This window comes from Hippocampus comes, unplaced genomic scaffold (genome assembly GCF_001891065.2).
Source record: "Hippocampus comes isolate QL1 unplaced genomic scaffold, H_comes_QL1_v1.1 scaffold313, whole genome shotgun sequence".
NCBI classification, from domain to species: Eukaryota; Metazoa; Chordata; class Actinopteri; order Syngnathiformes; family Syngnathidae; genus Hippocampus; species Hippocampus comes.
In genome coordinates this window covers 387,378-406,003 of record NW_017805037.1, presented here as the reverse complement: position 1 = coordinate 406,003, position 18,626 = coordinate 387,378, and the positions used below count along the sequence as shown (strand labels likewise).

Below are 18,626 nucleotides of genomic sequence, written 5' to 3'. Positions count from 1 at the left end.
AATGTGCTGTCTCCATCTTAGTTAGCCTGCCTGTGCCGGTTTGCGTTGTTTGTTAGCATTAAGATCAACGGATTCATCAAACGCAAAGCTGTCGGTTTGTTTCAAATATACAAATGTGTGATTCTCTTTGTTTGATGTTTACTTTGACAGTAAACTTCAACGGTGTGGCGACCAGCAGCTTTTTTTTTTGAAGAATTGCTCACCATCTGCCAAATTGGTGCTTGGGAAGTGAATTGACTTTACTGCTGCCCGTACTGCACAAGGATCTCAAATTTTTGCTGGCAAGTCATAGCAAAAAAAAAAAAAAAAAAATTGCCGAAACGACGGCTCGTAGCTCTTAAATCTTGTAAAAAAAAAAAAAAAAAATTGCCTAAACGACGGCTCGTAGCTCTTAAATCTTGTGCGCCAGGTCACTTATATTTCGAGCCACCAGTATACAGAAGCCAGAGCTCCGGTGTCCTTAAGTCGACATCTTTCATTTTCCCAGAACTGCGTTTTAAGGTCCAGACATCAAAGCGCACTTGAAAAGGTAGCGCTATCTATCTCCAGTACCCCCGACTCCAAAATCCAGAATAGCGCAATGTGGTTCGTATTATTTGATAAGCACCCCCGTCTTCGCAGAAGTATTTTAACGACTGCGGCTTTCATTCATCTCCTCGGCGGAGACGTGCTAAGGTCTCGACTTTATGACACACGACTAGTCCGCGCGCGGACGTTGTTGCGTACGACGGCTCGGCTCGGCTTTCCTTTTGCTCACAACACTGGAATTCATTATGCGCGCTCCCCGCCTTCTTTCCGTTTATTTTTCACTGTCTGGAGATGTCAGCGCAAGCGTGCGCCGTTGCCGTGCCACGACTGTACAAGTGTGTACTGATGGCCGTCAAGAGGGACGAGCTGTGTATTATTGTAGGCCGCCTTGCATGCCAGCTGCCACGGATGACCTTAACCGAGGTTTTCCTAAGGCCTCCGTGTCGTTTCTCACTTGTTCTAAGTGCAGTCTGTGAGGTCCGCAGCGCCCTTCCAAACAACATGGCGATAAGTTCAGGCGAAAAAAAAAAAACAGCAGCGAGAAGCCGTGGTGGGGTTTCCAAATGGCGGCAACGGCCACCCAGGATCGGCTGCAGCGCACGTATTGCAGAACACGAGTTATCCACGCAAACGCGGATGAACACATTTGCATATCGCTGTTTTCTTTTCAAGAACGGTTTGCTTCCAATTTGCTAACGTTGGTATATTATTTTAGTCAACTTTTGTTTTGGGGGAATCATTATTTCAGTCATGTCGGGCTCTCGTGCATTTTTGAAATCGGTTTGTGATGCTTTTACGACAGCAGCAAAGTGGCTGTAAGTGATGGGCCGTCTGACACTCACGATGTTCTGTGCCGCTTAGTTTGACCCAAAATAAATAAATACACAAAAATAAAATAAAAAAGCGATCAATCTCGCTTCGGATCGTCGGGCATGTTTTAAGCCCACTCGTGTTAATTTTAAGCCAAGTGTGTCATCCTTTCCCGTTTGCGGCATGGTTTTCCTTCCTAAAGCGAAACCACAAAAGCTAAGTGTCACCCTTGGGTGTTCGGGTTTCAGGGGGGGAGGGGGGGGCTCTTTTTTTTTTTTTATAGACATGGGAGTTTGTGTTTGCGGTTGAGTTATGGACTTACTCAGCTGCTCTGTTCTTTTGCGGTGATCTCAAAAAGCCCCATCGTCCAACTAGGGCGACTTCCTCTAAACTGTCACACAACAACTTCTTTGTTTCAGAGAAACTTGAAGGAGGTTCTGATTGACAGTAAACGCCTCGCGTTTCTTAAATGGCAAACCAAAGTGACAATCTCAAGCCCTTGCGGCACCTTCGGCGAACACTAAAAGCTTCCCATCCAAACATCGGGGTCACCCAGATCTGGGATCTGGAAAACCATTTCTCATTGCGGCCGCTTTTCAATGACTTGTGGGAATTCAAATTGTTATTTCTCCAGAGAAGCATTTGGCCAGGGAAGCCAAGATTTCTCATGTTTTTTTTTTTTTTTTTTTTTTTAATCCTGCCATTCTTTGAAGTGTTTCGAAACATTCAGCATTGTTCAAGTGTGGCCCAATGCGCTCTTTAGAGCTTGCCGCTTACTTTGTTCTTTGTTTTATGCGGCTTTGTCTTCTGGATCGGCCCCGGCAGCATCCTTTCAAAACTAAATGTCAAAAATCGACGCGGTGACGGATTTGCATCGATCGAGAATAAACAGCTCAACGCGCAGCTTTGGGAACAGACGTCCTCGCATAACGGTGCGTTATCATCTATAATCATATTTACATTACACCATGTGATCGGTTCTGGGAGGATTTAACGTGGCCAAAAACTTTGTTTCATTGTTCACCATTAGCTTCACTCACTAGCGCCTCCTGGAATGTTGGGGGAAAAAAAATCTCTGTGGGGGAATTCGGCCACATGGTATCCTCAAGAGCAAATTCGGGAGGAACTTTTTTTTTCCTTCGTCTAATGTGGGTGGCGCACGGCATCAACGTTTGATGATGATTTTGACCATTTGCCACCTAAAAGTGGGTTACAAAAAATTTAAAAAAAAAACACCCGACACCACTTTCACAAATGAACAAGAAATTGGGTGGTCATGCCATTCATTTTTTTTGTGGAGCCACGCCAAAATTTCAACAGGACAAAGTCCAGGTGTCGTACTTTGACAAACTCTTACTCGGGAATTTGCCCAAACGAGCCAAAAGTTGAAGGAGGGCACGCGCGCGAATTGTGAAGCGTTTTGCCAAGAAAAAGTGGGAGCCAGGGCCCATTCGCTGCCGCTTGACGATTTGATTTTTTTATGATACGCTAGTAGAATGGAAATCTCTTTCATGACATCATTCGATTGCAAGGATGATCAAGTTTGGTTCTACGCGTGGTACACAAATGGAAATACAGCCTGAGAGAAGCCGGGCCATCTGCGTGTTGTCTCGCGTTCCAAAAAAAAAAAAAAGAAGACACTGACATGAAGCGTTCCGCTAAATTAGACCGCAAAGTGCACTCTGACCGTAGAATTATGGAGCTGACACAGCTGCGTGGTGTGATCCCGCTCGCAGGGAAGCAGGTGGAGGTGAACTCCTTTTGGAAGCGAGCTGCCGGAGCCGCGTGTAAATCAAGCGGGCCGCACGTGCGGCCGATGAGCCGCTTCATGAGCTGCAGAGTTCGAGACTTTCTTCTTTCTCCTTTCATCCTTCCGTCCGCGCCCTGCGCTCAGTCTGTCTTGACTTTGGATTGCCTTTGTTTGATGCCGAGAGCCGCCATGTCCAGAAGGAATAGATTTGCACGACTTCTTTGATCCTCCTGTTATGATTCTTTTCTTTTCTGCAGTCACATCCTACGCTCATCCCCACAAGATGCTTTGAATTAGGCGGCGACACGAAGAGAGGCCAGACGGACTCGGTCCTCCGCTGGGAGCGTGAGCGAGGTGTTGCGCAGGTGAGAGCGGCATCTTCCTGGCCTCCATCAACAGCCATCCTCAGTGCGATTGATTATCTGTGCGGGCGGCACGGCAAAGCAGCGCTGAGCATGTTTGCCTCGCAGTCCTGCGTTTCGGGGCTTTGAATCTCGGATCGGGCCTTCCTGCGGTGAGTTTGCTGTTTGATGATCCCCAAGACATTCTGTGGACTGATGAGTCAAAAACTGAACATTTTGGAAGATGTGCGGCCCGTTACATGCGGGGTGAAAAATGGCACGGCGTTTGATAAAAAGAACATGATGCCAACAGTGGAGCATGGTGGTGGCAGTGTGATGGTCCGTGGCTGCTTTGCTACCTCAGGACCAGGACAACTTGCTGTGATTGATGGGACAATGAATTCTGCTGTCCACCAGAAAATTCCGATGGAGAACGTCCGACAACCAGTTTGCGCCCTCAAACTTAAACGCTCTTTAATCATGTAGCAGGACAATGATCCAAAAGGCTAAAAAAAAAAAAACCCAAAACAAAACAAACAAACAGCAAAATGAGGGTTTTGGAGTGGCCAAGTCTAAGTCTAGATTTGACTCCAATTGAGATGCTGTGGTGTGACCTTAAATGGACAGTTCATGCTAGAAAATCCTCCAATATGGCCGAGTTGAAGCAATTCTGCAAAGAAGATTCTTCTACATCGATGTAAAAGACTTATCACCAATTATCGCAAATGTTTGATTTCAGTTATTGCTGCCAAGGGTGGCACAACCCATTATTCGCTTCAGGGGGCAATTACTTTTTCACATTGGGACAGGTAGGTTTGGATTGTTGTTTTTTTTTTTGTGCCTTAAGAAATTAAATTGCCATTTAGAAACTGCATGTCCTTGGATTGTCTTTGTATGATTTTAAAATTGTTTTGATGAACTGAAATCTTTGTGTGTGAAACATATGCAAAGAACACAGAAATCAGGAAGGGGGGGCAAATAGTTTTTCATGACACAATTACCGAACTCCAATCGAAAGAGGAAACGTCTTGCCCATTCGTGGCTCAAACGCATGTTGAAAGTTTTGCCATTCAGCTCCATGTGAGAGAACAGCAAGTTCACAACGACCGTAGAACCGTTTTAAGTTGTGAAGAGCGAGCACAACCTTTGAAACCAGACATGTGCGACATCTTCAGAGCCGATCAAAATGGCACACACGACTTGATGTCCCAAAGAATGCTTTGCAGTCTGACATCACACAAAGGGACTGAGGAGATGTCCTTAAGTGACTGTTGACATGCGTGGTGATCCTAAAAGTGGACTTGTTTGGGTACAGATGTGGCAGTAAACTGGAAAGACGAAACCGCAGCTGGATGAGTGTTTTTTTTTTTTCAGCTATGATGATGCGCAATGTTGAATTTGCCCTTCGGTGTGGTTGCGCAGCTCTGACGTGTCCTCCTCTCACTGGATCTGCATGCAGAAAAATCCATGTGTGTTTGTTTGTTCGTTTGGCGGGTGATTGGGATGTTCTTGCTTGTTTTCGCCTCCTCTTCTTTATTGTGTGCATGCAACATGTACAGAGTATTGTACAGAGCCACAATGTGGAATGCAGACTATAATTTAGAATGTCTTATTGTTATGAAAGAGCAACAGGGAAAAAAACAAAACTTGCTTTCAGGTTCATTTCAGGTCTCGGTGTTCCTCAGGGACGCCTTTTAGTTCCTCTTTTAAAATGAACTTGAGGATCAGGTGTAGGGAGGGTTTGACTGACGAGAGCAGGGGTAGCCAACGTGGCGTGGGGCCCGTGGGCTTCAATACCGCATCCACGTCCTCCAAAATGTGTCTTGTCACTGTTTACACTGCCCCGCAGTTTATCAAACGCTCCCTTACAGACCTGCAATTTGAATTATGCTTATTGGATACAATTCAAAGATCAGCCATTCGAGTCCCAGTAAAATGAAAATAAAAACAGCGCGTTGTAATTCGGCTCACCACAGAAAACGGCGTTGCCAACAATCCTGGCAAATTGAAGTGATTTACACACAGAACTATCGCCAAGTACTTAAAACAAGGCTTCAACTGCAGCATGTTTGCAGCACTTACCTTCAAACATTTCGACGCAAAAAAATGAACGCACGTTGGAGGCTCCTCAACACTCAATCAAATTATGAAAAGAAGGCAACGTATCTAACTAAGAGTACTGGACCATCAGGGGAGGTCTACAATGTTTGCTTTTGAACATTTTTTTGTGAAGCTGACCAAGGAGAAGCCCATGTCTCTTTGAGACATGCGCTAAGCTAAAGCGTATGCTAAGCTAAAGCAAGTCTTTAGTTGTCACAACTTTGTTCTGGGAAAAGAGGTCAATGGCAAGGAACCTTTTTGGGCAAACAAATGGATCAATGTGGACGCGGGCTTACCAGATTTGGGCATTGAAGCACTTGGGATAAGAGGTGGTAAGTTTCCAGGTCGAACTGACAAACTGGTAGTGGACTAAACCAAAGCGTTTTATAGCAAAGGTGACCTGGACTGTACCATGTTCAGGCAAAGTGGAGGGAGGTATCTTTTGGCTTCATTAACAGGCTACAATCCGGAGAATTCATTTCGGTTGAAATATACATATGAACGGGACACATGTCTGTTATGATCCGTTTACAGGATTGATATGGGAGTTTGACATGACTTCTTAATACGTAGTTTAATATACATTTTCTTCATAGAATATTCCATAACAAAATAATGATAAGAGTCATGAAAAGAATAACAACATGCAAAACAACAACGACAAAATTAGAATCAAATCAACGCTAAAATCTCCTGATAGATTTGGAAAGCTGCTTTGAATGTTCTCAATTTCATTTATGGTGTTAAATAGGGAGGTATTTCTTATGTGTAACATTAAGTCATGTTATTTTGACGCGGGCTTACCAGATTTGGGCATTGAAGCACTTAAGCTGAGAGGTGGTAAATTTCCAGGTCGAACTGACAAACTAGTAGTAGACTAAACCAAAGCGTTTTATAGTAAAGGTGACCTGGACTGTACCATGTTCAGGCAAAGTGGAGGGAGGTATCTTTTGGCATTTCTTTTTTATTTTTGTGGACAGGGGGGTATCACTGAGCAACTCACGTCGGCTTCAATAATAATCATAATTATTATTAATATTATTATTATTATAAGAGTATTAGAAAATGGATGGATGGATATATGACATAACTTTTGTGTATAATACATACAATACACTTCTGGGATGGTGTATGAGTCAAGACTATCTCTTAAAAAAAAAAAAGGCTGCACTTCATTCCTCTATTCACTCACACACAATCCAAAGCGTGAAGGTTCATTATCGTCGTGGCCGTGCACGCAAATATGCTCTCGAAAAGCTCAGCCTAAACGCGACGCCGTTTACTTTGGGGTTGGGACGAGCCGCAGACTGTAAATAATTCAACAATTCAAAGGTTTTTGTGAATTAACAGATTTTTTTAAAAAAGTATTATTTCTGGTATTCAGACTAAATGTAATCATTTTAATTGAGGGGATTCCAATTATAATAAATTAAGCAAATAAAAAGTGGACCGAACAAAATCAGTTCCAAAAGATTAAAAACAAGCGCATTGCATTTAAAAGGCAAATAGAACTGAACTGTATTTCATAAATGTACTGCAATGGATTCAAACAAAAAAAAGCAAAAAAAAAAGTAAGATCATAAAAGAAGGAAAAACTGTACCAAGAATAATTGTTTAAAATCAAACCGCACTTGAAGACCAAATGCCAATGTGTGAACTTAAAAGTGAAATCCAACTTAACTGTGCTTAGGCAGTGTTTTTTATTTTGCGAACCTATTTCATAAATGTACTGCAATGGATTCAAACAAAACAAAGCAAAAAAAAAAAAAAGTCTCATCCACAGTAAGATCATAAAAGGAAAAACTGTACCGAAAATAATTGTTTAAAATCAAACCGCGCTTGAAGACCAAATGCAAATGTGTGAACTTAAAAGTGAAATCCAACTGAACTGTGCTTAGGCAGTATTTTTTATTTTACGAACTCCACACTTGAGAATCACTCGGCGACACAAATTGACAATTGGACTGAGGTGAGGAAGTGCTGCCTCCGTCGGTGAAAATGTCTGTCGTTTGTCAGAGTCTGGGCTGGTTGGCTTCGGGTAGTTACAATGCCCGGCGGTCGCCATTGCAACAACAACAAAACAAAACTAGAAATCGTTTTTCGATTGACCAGATGGCGACAAGTTCCTGCTGAATCGCCCCTCGGGAATAAGCGCAGTTCAAGGCCACTTGGTCGACATGGAAACAACTCACGAGCTGAAATAGGAGCCCGCTGTCGTGGAAATGTAAACCAAAATGTCTGTCGTTTGTCAGAGTCTGGGCTGGTTGTTGTTGCAATGCCCTGCGGTCGCCATTGCAACAACAACAACAACAAAACAAAACTAGAAATCGTTTTTCGATTGACCAGATGGCGACAAGTTCCTCCTGAATCGCCCCTAGGGAATAAACGCAGTTCAAGGCCACTTGGTCGACATGGAAACAACTCACGAGCTGAAATAGGAGCCCGCTGTCGTGGAAATGTAAACCGAGCGGCCCAGGTGATATGTTGCGACCCGCTTGCCAGCTTTTATTGCGATAGAGTGAGAAGCGCGCGCGGGAACGTGGCTTCCTTGAACCCCGTCGAATGGGCGCTCACGCCCCGAGCGGCAGGCTTTTCGTATTCTCGCCGCGTGACTCATCACGATCCATCTGCTCAATATCACGTGCAAATAAACAGCCTTGTTAAAAACGTGGGCTTATTGTTTCTGTCAGATTTTCTGGTGCGCGGCAAGCCACAGATTCCCTTTCATCTTCTCATATTTGAATGGTTAGTTACGCCCCGATGTTTCCCAGGAAACAGTGACTAAATTGCTAATCCAAAACAGGTTTCTTTGGAGAAAAGTTGCCCCGAAAACACGAATGAATTCTGAATGTTGTTTCGTCCGATTCGAAAAGGAACATTTTAGGGAGAGCAAAAAAAAAAAAAAAAATCACTGTGCACAAATGGAATGTTACATGAACCAATTCAATTCTTTTGTTCTCCGCCTGTTCCCCACAAATAAGAGCCGCTTCTTATGCAACAATAAGCGCCGCGACATCATTTCTCCCCAGGTGGCTATACATAAAAAAAAAGTTGGTGGTGGCTTCACCCGAGCGCAAAGAGGTGAAACACAACACTGAAGCCCAAAGGTATAAGCAGAGCTGCATTGCATTTTGTTGGATGGCTAAACGAGCATTTGCTTCCCATAAGTGAGTACAAAATGTACAACGAAATGTTCAAAAGAACTCATGGAATGAATCTAGAAAGCAAAAAGCATTTGGAACTTTTGACTCGTTAAAATATCCTCCTTTGGGAAGATGTTGTGTGACAGCCGAACACACTCGTGACATTTTTTCTACAATGAAAATCAAATATTGTGTGTGTGCTTTGTGTTCATGTTTCTGTCAGTTCATCCCAAATCAGCTCGGTGGGGTTTAAGTCTGAAGATTGTGCCTTTTTGTTCAATTCTGAAATGTACTTTATTTTTCAATTTGATGTAACCTTCTCTGTGTGTCTTATTTTGAACTTGTAGCGGTTCACCGCATGTCTTTGTACAATTTCAACTGCGTGACTAAAAAGAAAAAAAATAAGGCTGCTTTAAAACTTTTTAGTGTACTTGATTGTTCTATGACATCGGGGCCATATTTTTATTTGCGGATGTCTCAGCTGGATCTGATGCATTCATGGATCCACACACACTCCTTGACAAATGTGGCTGCTTGCTGATGAAGTGCTGCCTTTACGAGGGAAAATACAAACCACGCTGTTTTTCTAGAAGCTACCATAAGGTGAGCTTTTTTGCGGCCCATAAGCGGCAAGTACTCGGTATTAGCGTTATATGGGTTGGGATGAGGGCTGGATCACTCACATGAGACAAGGCCGCCCCCCCCCAAAACCAGCTAATTTAGGCTAAAGTGTCCTGTAATGTGAAAACAAGTACCGTAATAGGCATATTATTAGGACACCTGGTGATTAAAAAAAATTTGTCGACTACTCATCACGGTCCACCACCTGTCCACCTGCTGCATTCAGCAACCCCCCCTGCCCCCCCCCCCAACAACCACCGATCACCCAACCCCTGCCCCTTCATCAGTGGGTGTGGCGGCGGCGGCGGGTGAGAAAATAAGAGAGGAGGCATGGAGTGGCATCCCTTTCAGGCAGGCGGCCGATTAAAGAGACCAGCTAAGCTAATTGGTACCTGGCAGCAGGAGCGCACAGCAGTGGAGCTCGTCTCCGTTGATTTATACATGTCGCAAACTCCGCGAAACGTATCTCCTGTTAGCGGTCGACTGGAGATAGCGTCCTCTATCATTTCGTGAGGTGAGCTATATCCTGAGTGGGCGTCGCTTGCACAGATGTACTAAACATAACTGGCGAGGCATAAATCGAATGCATGAGATGCTCTCGGGGAGCTCGTAAACACACGCACGCACACACATGCACACACACACGCACACGCACACACGCACACACACACACGCACACGCACACACACACACACACACACACACACACACACACACACACACACACACACACACACTCCCAGTAAATGCTTCACAAGCCAAAAGGAGCCGCAGCGTCCTCTATGGAATCGAAGAACAGGAAGTTGACGTCATCCAAATTTGACACTCATGATGTTATGACGTAACGCATCCTACGAGTATCTTGAAAGCCATTTTGTAGAAAGGAAAATGGACTTTTGAATTGCTTGTATGCAAAGTGAGTGGTGCCTCGAGAGTTCAGTTCCATCCGTTCCGTGAGCACGTTTGTAATTCAAAACACTCATATCTCAAATCATCTTTCCCCATTGAAATGAATGTAAATGCCACTAATCCGTTCCTGCCACCCCCAAAAATTACCGGCAGGGGGCAATATAATACATCCATGCACATATGGAATCATAAGAAGAGTTGCACAACTACTGTGCATGGGACAATATCGAGGATCATTAGTTCTAAGCACATTCACAGCTCGGGGCACAAATTTGAAGTTGATTTGTGCTTACTCATCCTTTGATGACGCACTTGGAGTTTTGTGTGTGCGTGTGTGTTTATTGTTTATCCCGATAAAGAATTTATTGCTCGCGTTTGTTTAAAAATACATTGTAAGAAAAAAAAATAATCAGATATTTGAATTCAACCTCATTCAGCCCAAGAACGTACACGTACTGCCTCTCCTGCAAAGTCATCTGAAATGGGCTCCAGTTGCCCGCGACCTACTCAGCAGGCGGTTTACAAAGTGGATGGATGTCGTCGATTAAGCTGTTACCACATATGTGTGAATTGAAATATATTGAGTGACTGATGGCTGCCCCCCCCCCCATGGCCCCCCAACCCCACTGCCTTTACCTTGAAATGAATGACACTTCCTCTCATCCGACAGGCAAACATCCGGTGCTTTGTTAGCCGTAACCCTGAGTTGGCGAGTCTATGGATTCCTTAATGACCTCATTACAATGTCCATGACAGTAAACCACCCATGTTTAACTACTTCCGTCGACTCGAGTTACCCATGGGGAGGATTTTCCGCAACCAAGATCCCGCGGCAAGGAAAGCGGGTGGACGTGGACCAAAGCTGCGAAGCTTGCCATGCACCGTGGAGTGAGAAGGTCTCGGGGTGGGATTGCGAGGAGGAGGGGTGGGTGCTCTTCCTCCTCAAACTTGCCCCCCCCCCCCGATCCCCCTTCAAAAGCGTTGGGCAGCTTCCCAAACCGCTGACAACAAGACGGCCAAGCCAAAATCCCAGCTTAACAGCCGACCGAAGAAGAGGAAGAACGTCGTCCAGTGGCCGCCACTGTGGGAATGTTGTAAACTGCGCTTTCCTGAGGGCTTGGGAACCCCACACCAGAGACCCAACTTGCGGGCATGGAAAAACGGGGGCCTGCTCGCCCCTCCCGACCCCACAAGACCAAAAGCTTGAAAATAACGACGATTCCTCAGAGCGAGGAGGGAAGCTGACAGTGAGACGCTTAACACGGTCGAACCTGGTCACAACGTCTCTCGAGGGACATCACGAAACGTTCTAACGGTCGTCCCGTCGTCACCATTTCCAATAAAATGGCCGCCAACTACAAGGTATCAGGCAGTATGAATATTTAGAGACGTTAAAACATGAACGTGTAATACGCTGTCAACATGTCAGTGGCAAAGGTGAGTATATGAAAGCGAAATGATTTTATATGCCACGAAACAAACAACTGGAGCCTTCCGACTTCATCCCAGCAAACGTTTAGCCGCCTGATGAAAGCGGCCAGAGCGGAAAGGTACGCTCACGTGTTTTGGGTTTGTTTTCCGACCGCGGGAGCCCAACCTATTCATCATGTCTGACGGGTTACTTCTAATTTACAGTAGTTAACATTGACACCACTGGAAATGGCACTTGTTAAAAGCGTTTAACCCCCCCCCCGTCCGCAGCTGTTTCCCAACACTTTTCTCTTTTGTTTATAAAGCATCATTACTCGTGCCAGGGGAACGGCCATACCGGACAGACTTTATTACGTGCACAATAACGACGACAGCAGTCAAATGGGAGGGAACCAATTAAGTATAAGAGCTGCGTTACAGACGGCAAGAGTCATTACATAGGCAATCACTTCACATCCTTCCTGCCGCATTTCACTATTACTGGCTCTTTTGGAAAACAGTCAAATTAAGTCTCATTAAGCCGCTTTGAGGTTTTTTTTTTAAATTGAAACGCAGTCTCCCTATTCCCTACTATATACTTTCTAATTAGATCAATAAAGTGGAAGGAATTTGCCTCGTGTCGCATCAAGAGCAGGAAGCGAGCCGTCACTCTCGCGTGCAGACTTACAGGATGAAAAATAATGGGCAAGATTTCCAGGCCGGCTAAATCCACGCCGCTTGAACTGATGCGACACGAGCGCAAACGGAAAGAGGATATTTCGCTTGGAACGCTTCACGACATATTCACTTTTAAGTCGTCCGGAGTTTTTTCGCAAATGGGACCTCGACGATTTGTTTGGACAAAGTCCACCAAGCTTGCTATGTGGTGAGAGAAAAAAAAAAGGGGCTTCATGACATAATTGCAGCAGAACAACCGCGTGCATGCATTTGTGTGTGTGTGTGTGTGTGTGTGTGTGTGTGTGTGTGTTCTTGTGATGCTCTAATTGGGGTGAAACGAAGAGTTCCGGACTGCCTTTGGAATGAGATCATTCGAATTAAAGCACATTTACCAAATTACAATTACCAAACGGTAACAAGTTAGTGTACGCTCAAAACGGCGGCTTGATGAGAGCAGCACAAATGAAAAGTAATCAAGTTTGCAAACGCAATTTATACGTTTCTAAAATCTTGTGCGTGTGTGTGTGTGTGTGTGTGTGTGTGTGTGTGTGTGTGTGTGTGTGTGTGTGTGTGTGTGTGGTTAACAGCAAGTTTGGCCAATGTTATTGCGCAAGGCCTAATATCTTCCTGTCCCTCCAGTTTTTGGTAGTCTGCACACACCAGAAACAGTCGAGACGATCGAGTTCATTTGCAAACTTGTGACAATGTTACCTCAATCGCAATGGGGCTGTTGTGATTGTCTTCGAAGACGTTTTGCCTGTCATCGGTTCATGGCTTAAGGCTTGATCGGTTCATGCCTCAAGGCAAAGTTAAGACCACGTGAGCCTGCTAGTCATGTTGTGTCTTCCAAAACAATCAGAGCAGCCCGGTTGGGATCGCAGTACGTACATCGCAGCCTGTACAGTCGAAGCATTTGGAAGCATGTGCAGTTCCACTCCAACCCTGTTGCTAGCAGCATTGAGCATCAGGAGCCGGGGTTGCTTTGCTCCATCTGGCACGGGGTGTCTTGAATCTGCACAGGGTACAATGAAATCACTAAGATTAATTCTGGAGCAAAATGTACTGACCAGAGACAGAAAGCTTGGCCCGTTTATGATCTGGGGTCGCTTTGCTCCATCCAGCATAGGTTAGGGTTTGTATCTGTACGGTGAACAATACAATTGCAAGACTATCAAGGCAATTCCGTAGCAAAATACGTTGCCCGGTGTCGTAAAGCCTGATCTCTGTTCTGTTCCGGGGCTGCTTTGCTATTTCCGCCACGAGGTGTTTTGAATCTATTGTGACCACAAAAGGAACATCATCAATGATGAATCACAGCCTGCGGTTTCTTCTTTAGCCCGTACAACTTCCCCGCAGAAGTTATCAACATTAAATGTTTGTCATCCACAACGAGCCTTGAAGAGGATTGACTTTTTCACAAATGGACCCAAAAATTTCCTTTCGACATTCGCTGCATTTCTCTTCACTGCCCTCTAATTTAGCTGTAATGAACGCTTCCACATCAAGCAGCCTCATAAAACCTGTTTGAAAGCGAAGCCTTCCCACAGGAAAACAGCGGTTTATCAACCACGCACTCAGCACTGGTGCAGAGTTGCTGATCCTGTTTCGTGTCTGGGCCGTCCTAAAAAAGTCCGGCGAGCGTGTCACTTTGTGCCTCTTCAAGACAGATGCAGAGTTCTTTCAACATGAGTGGCAGTGCACGAGTGATGACGGGGAGACAGAAGGGGACGGGAAGCCCACAAAAGAGAAGACAGGCAGAGTGTCAAGTGATGTGGCGCAACTCGGAAGGAAGACAGTGCCATCTAGAGACCTTGGAGGACCTGCCACCAAGCAGACAAGCATCTCGCCGATTTTTGATGAGTTGTAGAAATGGAACTGGAGTTCTGGCATTCAGCGCTGACTGCAACGTGCCAGTCACTGTTCACATTGTTCCACTTGCTGGCTACCATGTACTTCAGTGTCTGTCTTAAAATATTTGCACGAGTTATCATTGAACTCATAATATGCTTGTAAACCAGAAAGATCTTTAACGCCAAGGATATTTTTAATGCCAAAATAATTAACTTTAAAAACTAAATAAATAAATTCAAATAAATGGAGAAGTAAGCCAAATTATATTCTGGGGCTGCTTTGCTTATTCAGGCAAAGAGTGTCTCAAGAGATGCTTGATTTTTCAGTAATTAAAAAAAATAAAATGATTGTGAGGCAGCTTCATGTCGCTTCTGTGCCCATTGTGGGTTTTCGTTCTGTAAGGGTGGTACGAGCAATTTCACATTTGCATGTTGAGTTGAAGCAAATCTCAGTAAGTGCCCCCCCCCCCAAAAAAAGAAAAACAAAGAATGCCAACTTACTTGGGAAGAATTATTTTTCATCCTGGTGATGCCGAGAGCCATCCGTGTCAATTTAGACAACGAAAACAAATAGTAGCAAAGATAGCATTAAGATGGGTTTTACTGAATATAAATAAGACAGACAAGACAACATACAAAAGAAGAGTCGGAGCAGCACACATTCAGTAAACACACTAAAAAGTGATATGCTGCACCTTTCATAACCATTGACCTTAGCATAGTATTAAATGTGCTTTTCAAAAACAAAAAAAAAACATTCATGGCTACATGAGCATGCGATAACATTTCAAAGTAATGTATATATAAAACTGAGCTTCCCCATAGCCACTTTTCTTCCAGGTCCACACTTAATTTGATGATTGCACTGCTTTTGATTGCTTAGCTCAATTGTATAGCGTGACTACATACTGCACATACATACATTCATAACCACGAATTTTACCGACAGTCAATACAGTAATAAAATGCATTCAACTAGAAATAAATAGTGTTCGCCAGAGTGAGAAAAGTCACGGTTAAAGACAGCCAAGAAGCCCCGGTTGTCAGTTTCGGTGAAGCAGGAAATTCTTGATGGCTTCCGGAAGCGGCAGTGACGGTATATGACGCAGACGCTTCTTGCCCATGACTCTGCGGATGGCGACGCGGCACACGTGGGTCAACCTGCGAGGGTAGCCTGGCGGAGACGCCAACAAGCACAGATGCACATGACCAATCATACTACTTTAAATTCAGGTTCAAATAACTGAAGTGAAACCTTAGCGGAGTTCACCGTTCACCCGGTGAGAGACGGGCTACATACTGGAAACATGTAGACGCCCATGACAGGGCTTATGGAAATCCAGCTCAGCCGCTGAGAAGATTGAAAACGCGCCAGACCACAGACCACTGGATAAGATAGTATGACACGTAACTCTATTGTGGTTGAGGGTGGCAATGCAGCCAAGCACATTGGTCTTCCGTTGTCAAATGGGATTTAACATTGCCGTATAGACAAATAGGCTCAAAATCAGGACATTTCCCAAGAGCACTTTGGTGTCGATTTCAGTCAGCAGCAGGGGGCGATAGTGGTAAAAATGAGCAGCTGATTGATGATTTAATCATCTGCATTCTTATGCCATAAGCGCAATATGAATTAACATACTGTATTTAAATAAGCAAATTGATGTCCTGAAAGCCTCTCTGGATATTATTTGGAGGTGATGATTTTTTTCCCCACTTCCGACCTCCCCCCACAGCATTAAGTAAACAATTTGACTCACTCCTGGCTTCCAGGAAGGTCCCGAGGGCTTCGGGATCCACCTTCCTGCGGTAGGAAGCGTCGGCCTCCGACTCGTCCCAAGCCACGTGCGCCGGCCGGGCCCCGTGGTCCAGCAGCAGTTGCACGAAGGCCGCCTCGCAGCCGTGCCGCAGAACGGCGTCCAGCAGGCAGGAGGCCAGGCCCCGGTTCAGCGCGTCGTGGCAAACGGGGCCCGTGTAGTTGAAGTCGGGCTGCGCCCCGGCCTCCAGCAGGGCCCGGAAGCAGTGGAGGTGGTGGTAGGCGGCGCTGATGTACAGCGGGCACACCACCAAGGTGTTCAGGGTGCGGGCACTTAGCAGGAGACGGGGACCCAGCAGGTGGTCCATGTCCACGTCGGCGTTAAACCTGAAACAACATCACGTCACTTACTAGCAGGAGATGCGACTGACACGACTTTCATCTTTTCAAAATACAAGCTGCTGTTTGGGAGATTTTTTTTTCTTTGACTTGTGAGCAAACATTTGAGATAAGCACTACATAGTTTACTGTCGAGCTAAACATAAAACAAAGATAGCAACGCTTATATTACAAACAACCAGATAATTCCGCCTTAAAATACACTAGCTTAATGCTAGCACATAATGAGAAATGCCATAGACTGGCTAAGGAATAGCATCTGTGGCGCGGGGTTAGGCAGCAGATATTTGAATACAAACTTTGGGGCAACACATGTACACAGATAATATTACAGCACTCACACAGGCATCGACCGTATTCTTTATTCCTTGTGAAGAAGGACTAATATACCAGCGGCTTACTGAAGAGCTCAAGTTTACCCGTATGTCTGCATTATACCGCCCCCAGGTGGCCAAGGCACACACACCGGAGGGGCGAGCACAATGTGCATTGAAACTGAAGCAAAAAAAATGTGGCAAAAACTGTCGAATTCTTTACATTTCATTTAATTATGAAATTACTATTTGTCACAATTAGTGCAGCTTTAATATTACTAAATATAATTTTGATTTAATACAGAGTAGAAGTTCAATTGCAGAAATACTGCAACTTGGCTCATAATCGTGATTTTTTTTAAATTATTTTTATTTAGTACAGAGTAATTTTGTTGTACTACTCATTTATATTTGATACAGACTCGAGATTCAATTACATTGATAGTTTAACTTCGTATGATTTTTTTCAGCAAATGGAGTCCATTTTATTTTGAGAGTGTACCTGCCAAGCTCTCCCTATCCTTTCTCTGCTATGCGGTACAGTGGAGTGAGTCTCTAACAAATGGAACCCCGACCCTCTCCCAAGCGAACCTGATGAGTTCCTCCAGCACATCAAGCCGCCCGACCCGAGCGGCGTGGTAAAGCGGCGTACTGCGGTGGTGGCGGCTTCCGTTGGGGTTGGCCCCGGCCTCCAGGAGGATGCGCACGCAGTCGCGGTGGCCGTTGACCACGGCCACGTACAGCGCCGTCTGGCCCTTAACGTCCACCAGGTCCACCTCGGCCCCTCGAGCGATCAGGTAAGCCACGCAGGCAGCGTGGCCTGCCGTGGCCGCGATGCGCAGAGGCGTGCAGGGCAGACAGCCACAACACCACACCGATTTCTCATTGATACGCCTGAAAAGGGAGAGGCTTGGATGATATTTGGTTGGAGAAGCAGCAATTGGTCGCCAGCTAATCGTTTTCAGTGATTGCACATTAAACAACAACATCAAACCGGTGACATTTCGTTTTTTGGCAAAACTCTGTCATAAACAAATCTTGTTTGCAATGTAGCTGCCTCGGCTAACGTCAAATCTTGCTAGCATCTACAACACGGCAAATGTCACACTTACTGGCGAAAGGTTTCTTCCTGTAGCAGGTTCCTGAGGGTGTCCAGATCCCCCACGTAGGCGGCGTTGTGCAGCCGCATGTCATCCTGCTCCAGAGGCTTGTCACAGAACTGCTCTTCCAGCCATTCTTTCAGGTTGCGACCTGTGCCGCCGGACACATCATTCACGTCCATTATTCGTCAAGAAACAAACTCATGTGCATGACAATAACACTCTTCACTGTTAACAGGAGTAAGGCTGAATGATTTTAAAACATTTTAACAAACAACAGGCAATAGATTATTACAATAAATCATTTTAGATTATACACACGTGTTTTGGTTTTATGAGTCAGGCTTATGCTAAATAAAGGCAAAAACACTATGCGTTCACTAGGACGGGTTCACAAAATTTTTACCAAACACGTGAGGCGGAAAATTAAATAAAATGGGCCACATGACAAAAATAATGCAAACAATTCAGTGTCTTTATACCTTCATTTTTTTCACGTTTCATGAAACAATGCTATGTACAGTGAACACGAGCATTGTGGTCGTTGACGTCATATTGTGATTTGCATCTTACATCGTCTTACCAACTTCAAGTGACTAAATATCTTGCGTGAACATCTTGTGGGTTGCTGTCGCCGAATTACCTGCTGCGGTGGCACCGGGCAGATCAGAAACTGTAATGAGCGGAGCTAAATGACAACGAGGCGGCTCGTCCACATCGGCCTCGGGAGTCTCGGCCATGCTTGGCTGGTGCGAGTCGAATTGCTGCCGTGGGGCCTTGGCTCTTTTTCGGTGGATGATTGAAACGGGGAGCCGCGGACGAGACGATCGAGGGACATGAAAACAAAGTTGACGGTGCGGGGGCACGTCAGCCGAGCTCACGTCGGTACTTCCGCATCGAGCTCAGCTGCATTTAAA

General features: G+C 45.1%; 2 protein-coding genes and 1 long non-coding RNA gene across 5 annotated transcripts in view; 1 reads left to right on the top strand and 2 right to left on the bottom strand.

Annotated features, from left to right (window-relative positions):
• The window catches only part of LOC109512312 (pancreas transcription factor 1 subunit alpha), a 20,810-nt gene extending 14,432 nt beyond the window's left edge, over window positions 1–6,378 (bottom strand). Inside the window, exon 1 of one of the 2 annotated variants that reach the window (XM_019863928.1) lies at window positions 6,334–6,378. The gene's annotated coding sequence lies outside the window, so the exon portion shown is untranslated. Of the gene's footprint in view, window positions 1–5,825; window positions 5,897–6,333 lie in introns of those variants that run through there. The other variant, XM_019863927.1, reaches the window with a different exon arrangement.
• Window positions 1–15,965, top strand: part of LOC109512313 (uncharacterized) — a 16,223-nt gene extending 258 nt beyond the window's left edge. The window contains exons 2-3 of one of the 2 annotated variants that reach the window (XR_002167499.1): window positions 3,346–3,453; window positions 15,877–15,965. This is a non-coding gene — a long non-coding RNA (uncharacterized LOC109512313). Of the gene's footprint in view, window positions 1–3,345; window positions 3,963–15,876 lie in introns of those variants that run through there. The other variant, XR_002167498.1, reaches the window with a different exon arrangement.
• Window positions 14,724–18,626, bottom strand: asb1 (ankyrin repeat and SOCS box containing 1). Its single transcript, XM_019863926.1, has 5 exons — window positions 18,353–18,626; window positions 17,722–17,860; window positions 17,201–17,503; window positions 15,901–16,283; window positions 14,724–15,314 (listed from the first exon to the last, which is right to left on the bottom strand). The coding sequence occupies exons 1-5, from the start codon at window positions 18,447–18,449 to the stop codon at window positions 15,184–15,186; spliced, it is 1,053 nt and encodes a 350-aa protein (XP_019719485.1). The 5' UTR covers window positions 18,450–18,626; the 3' UTR covers window positions 14,724–15,183.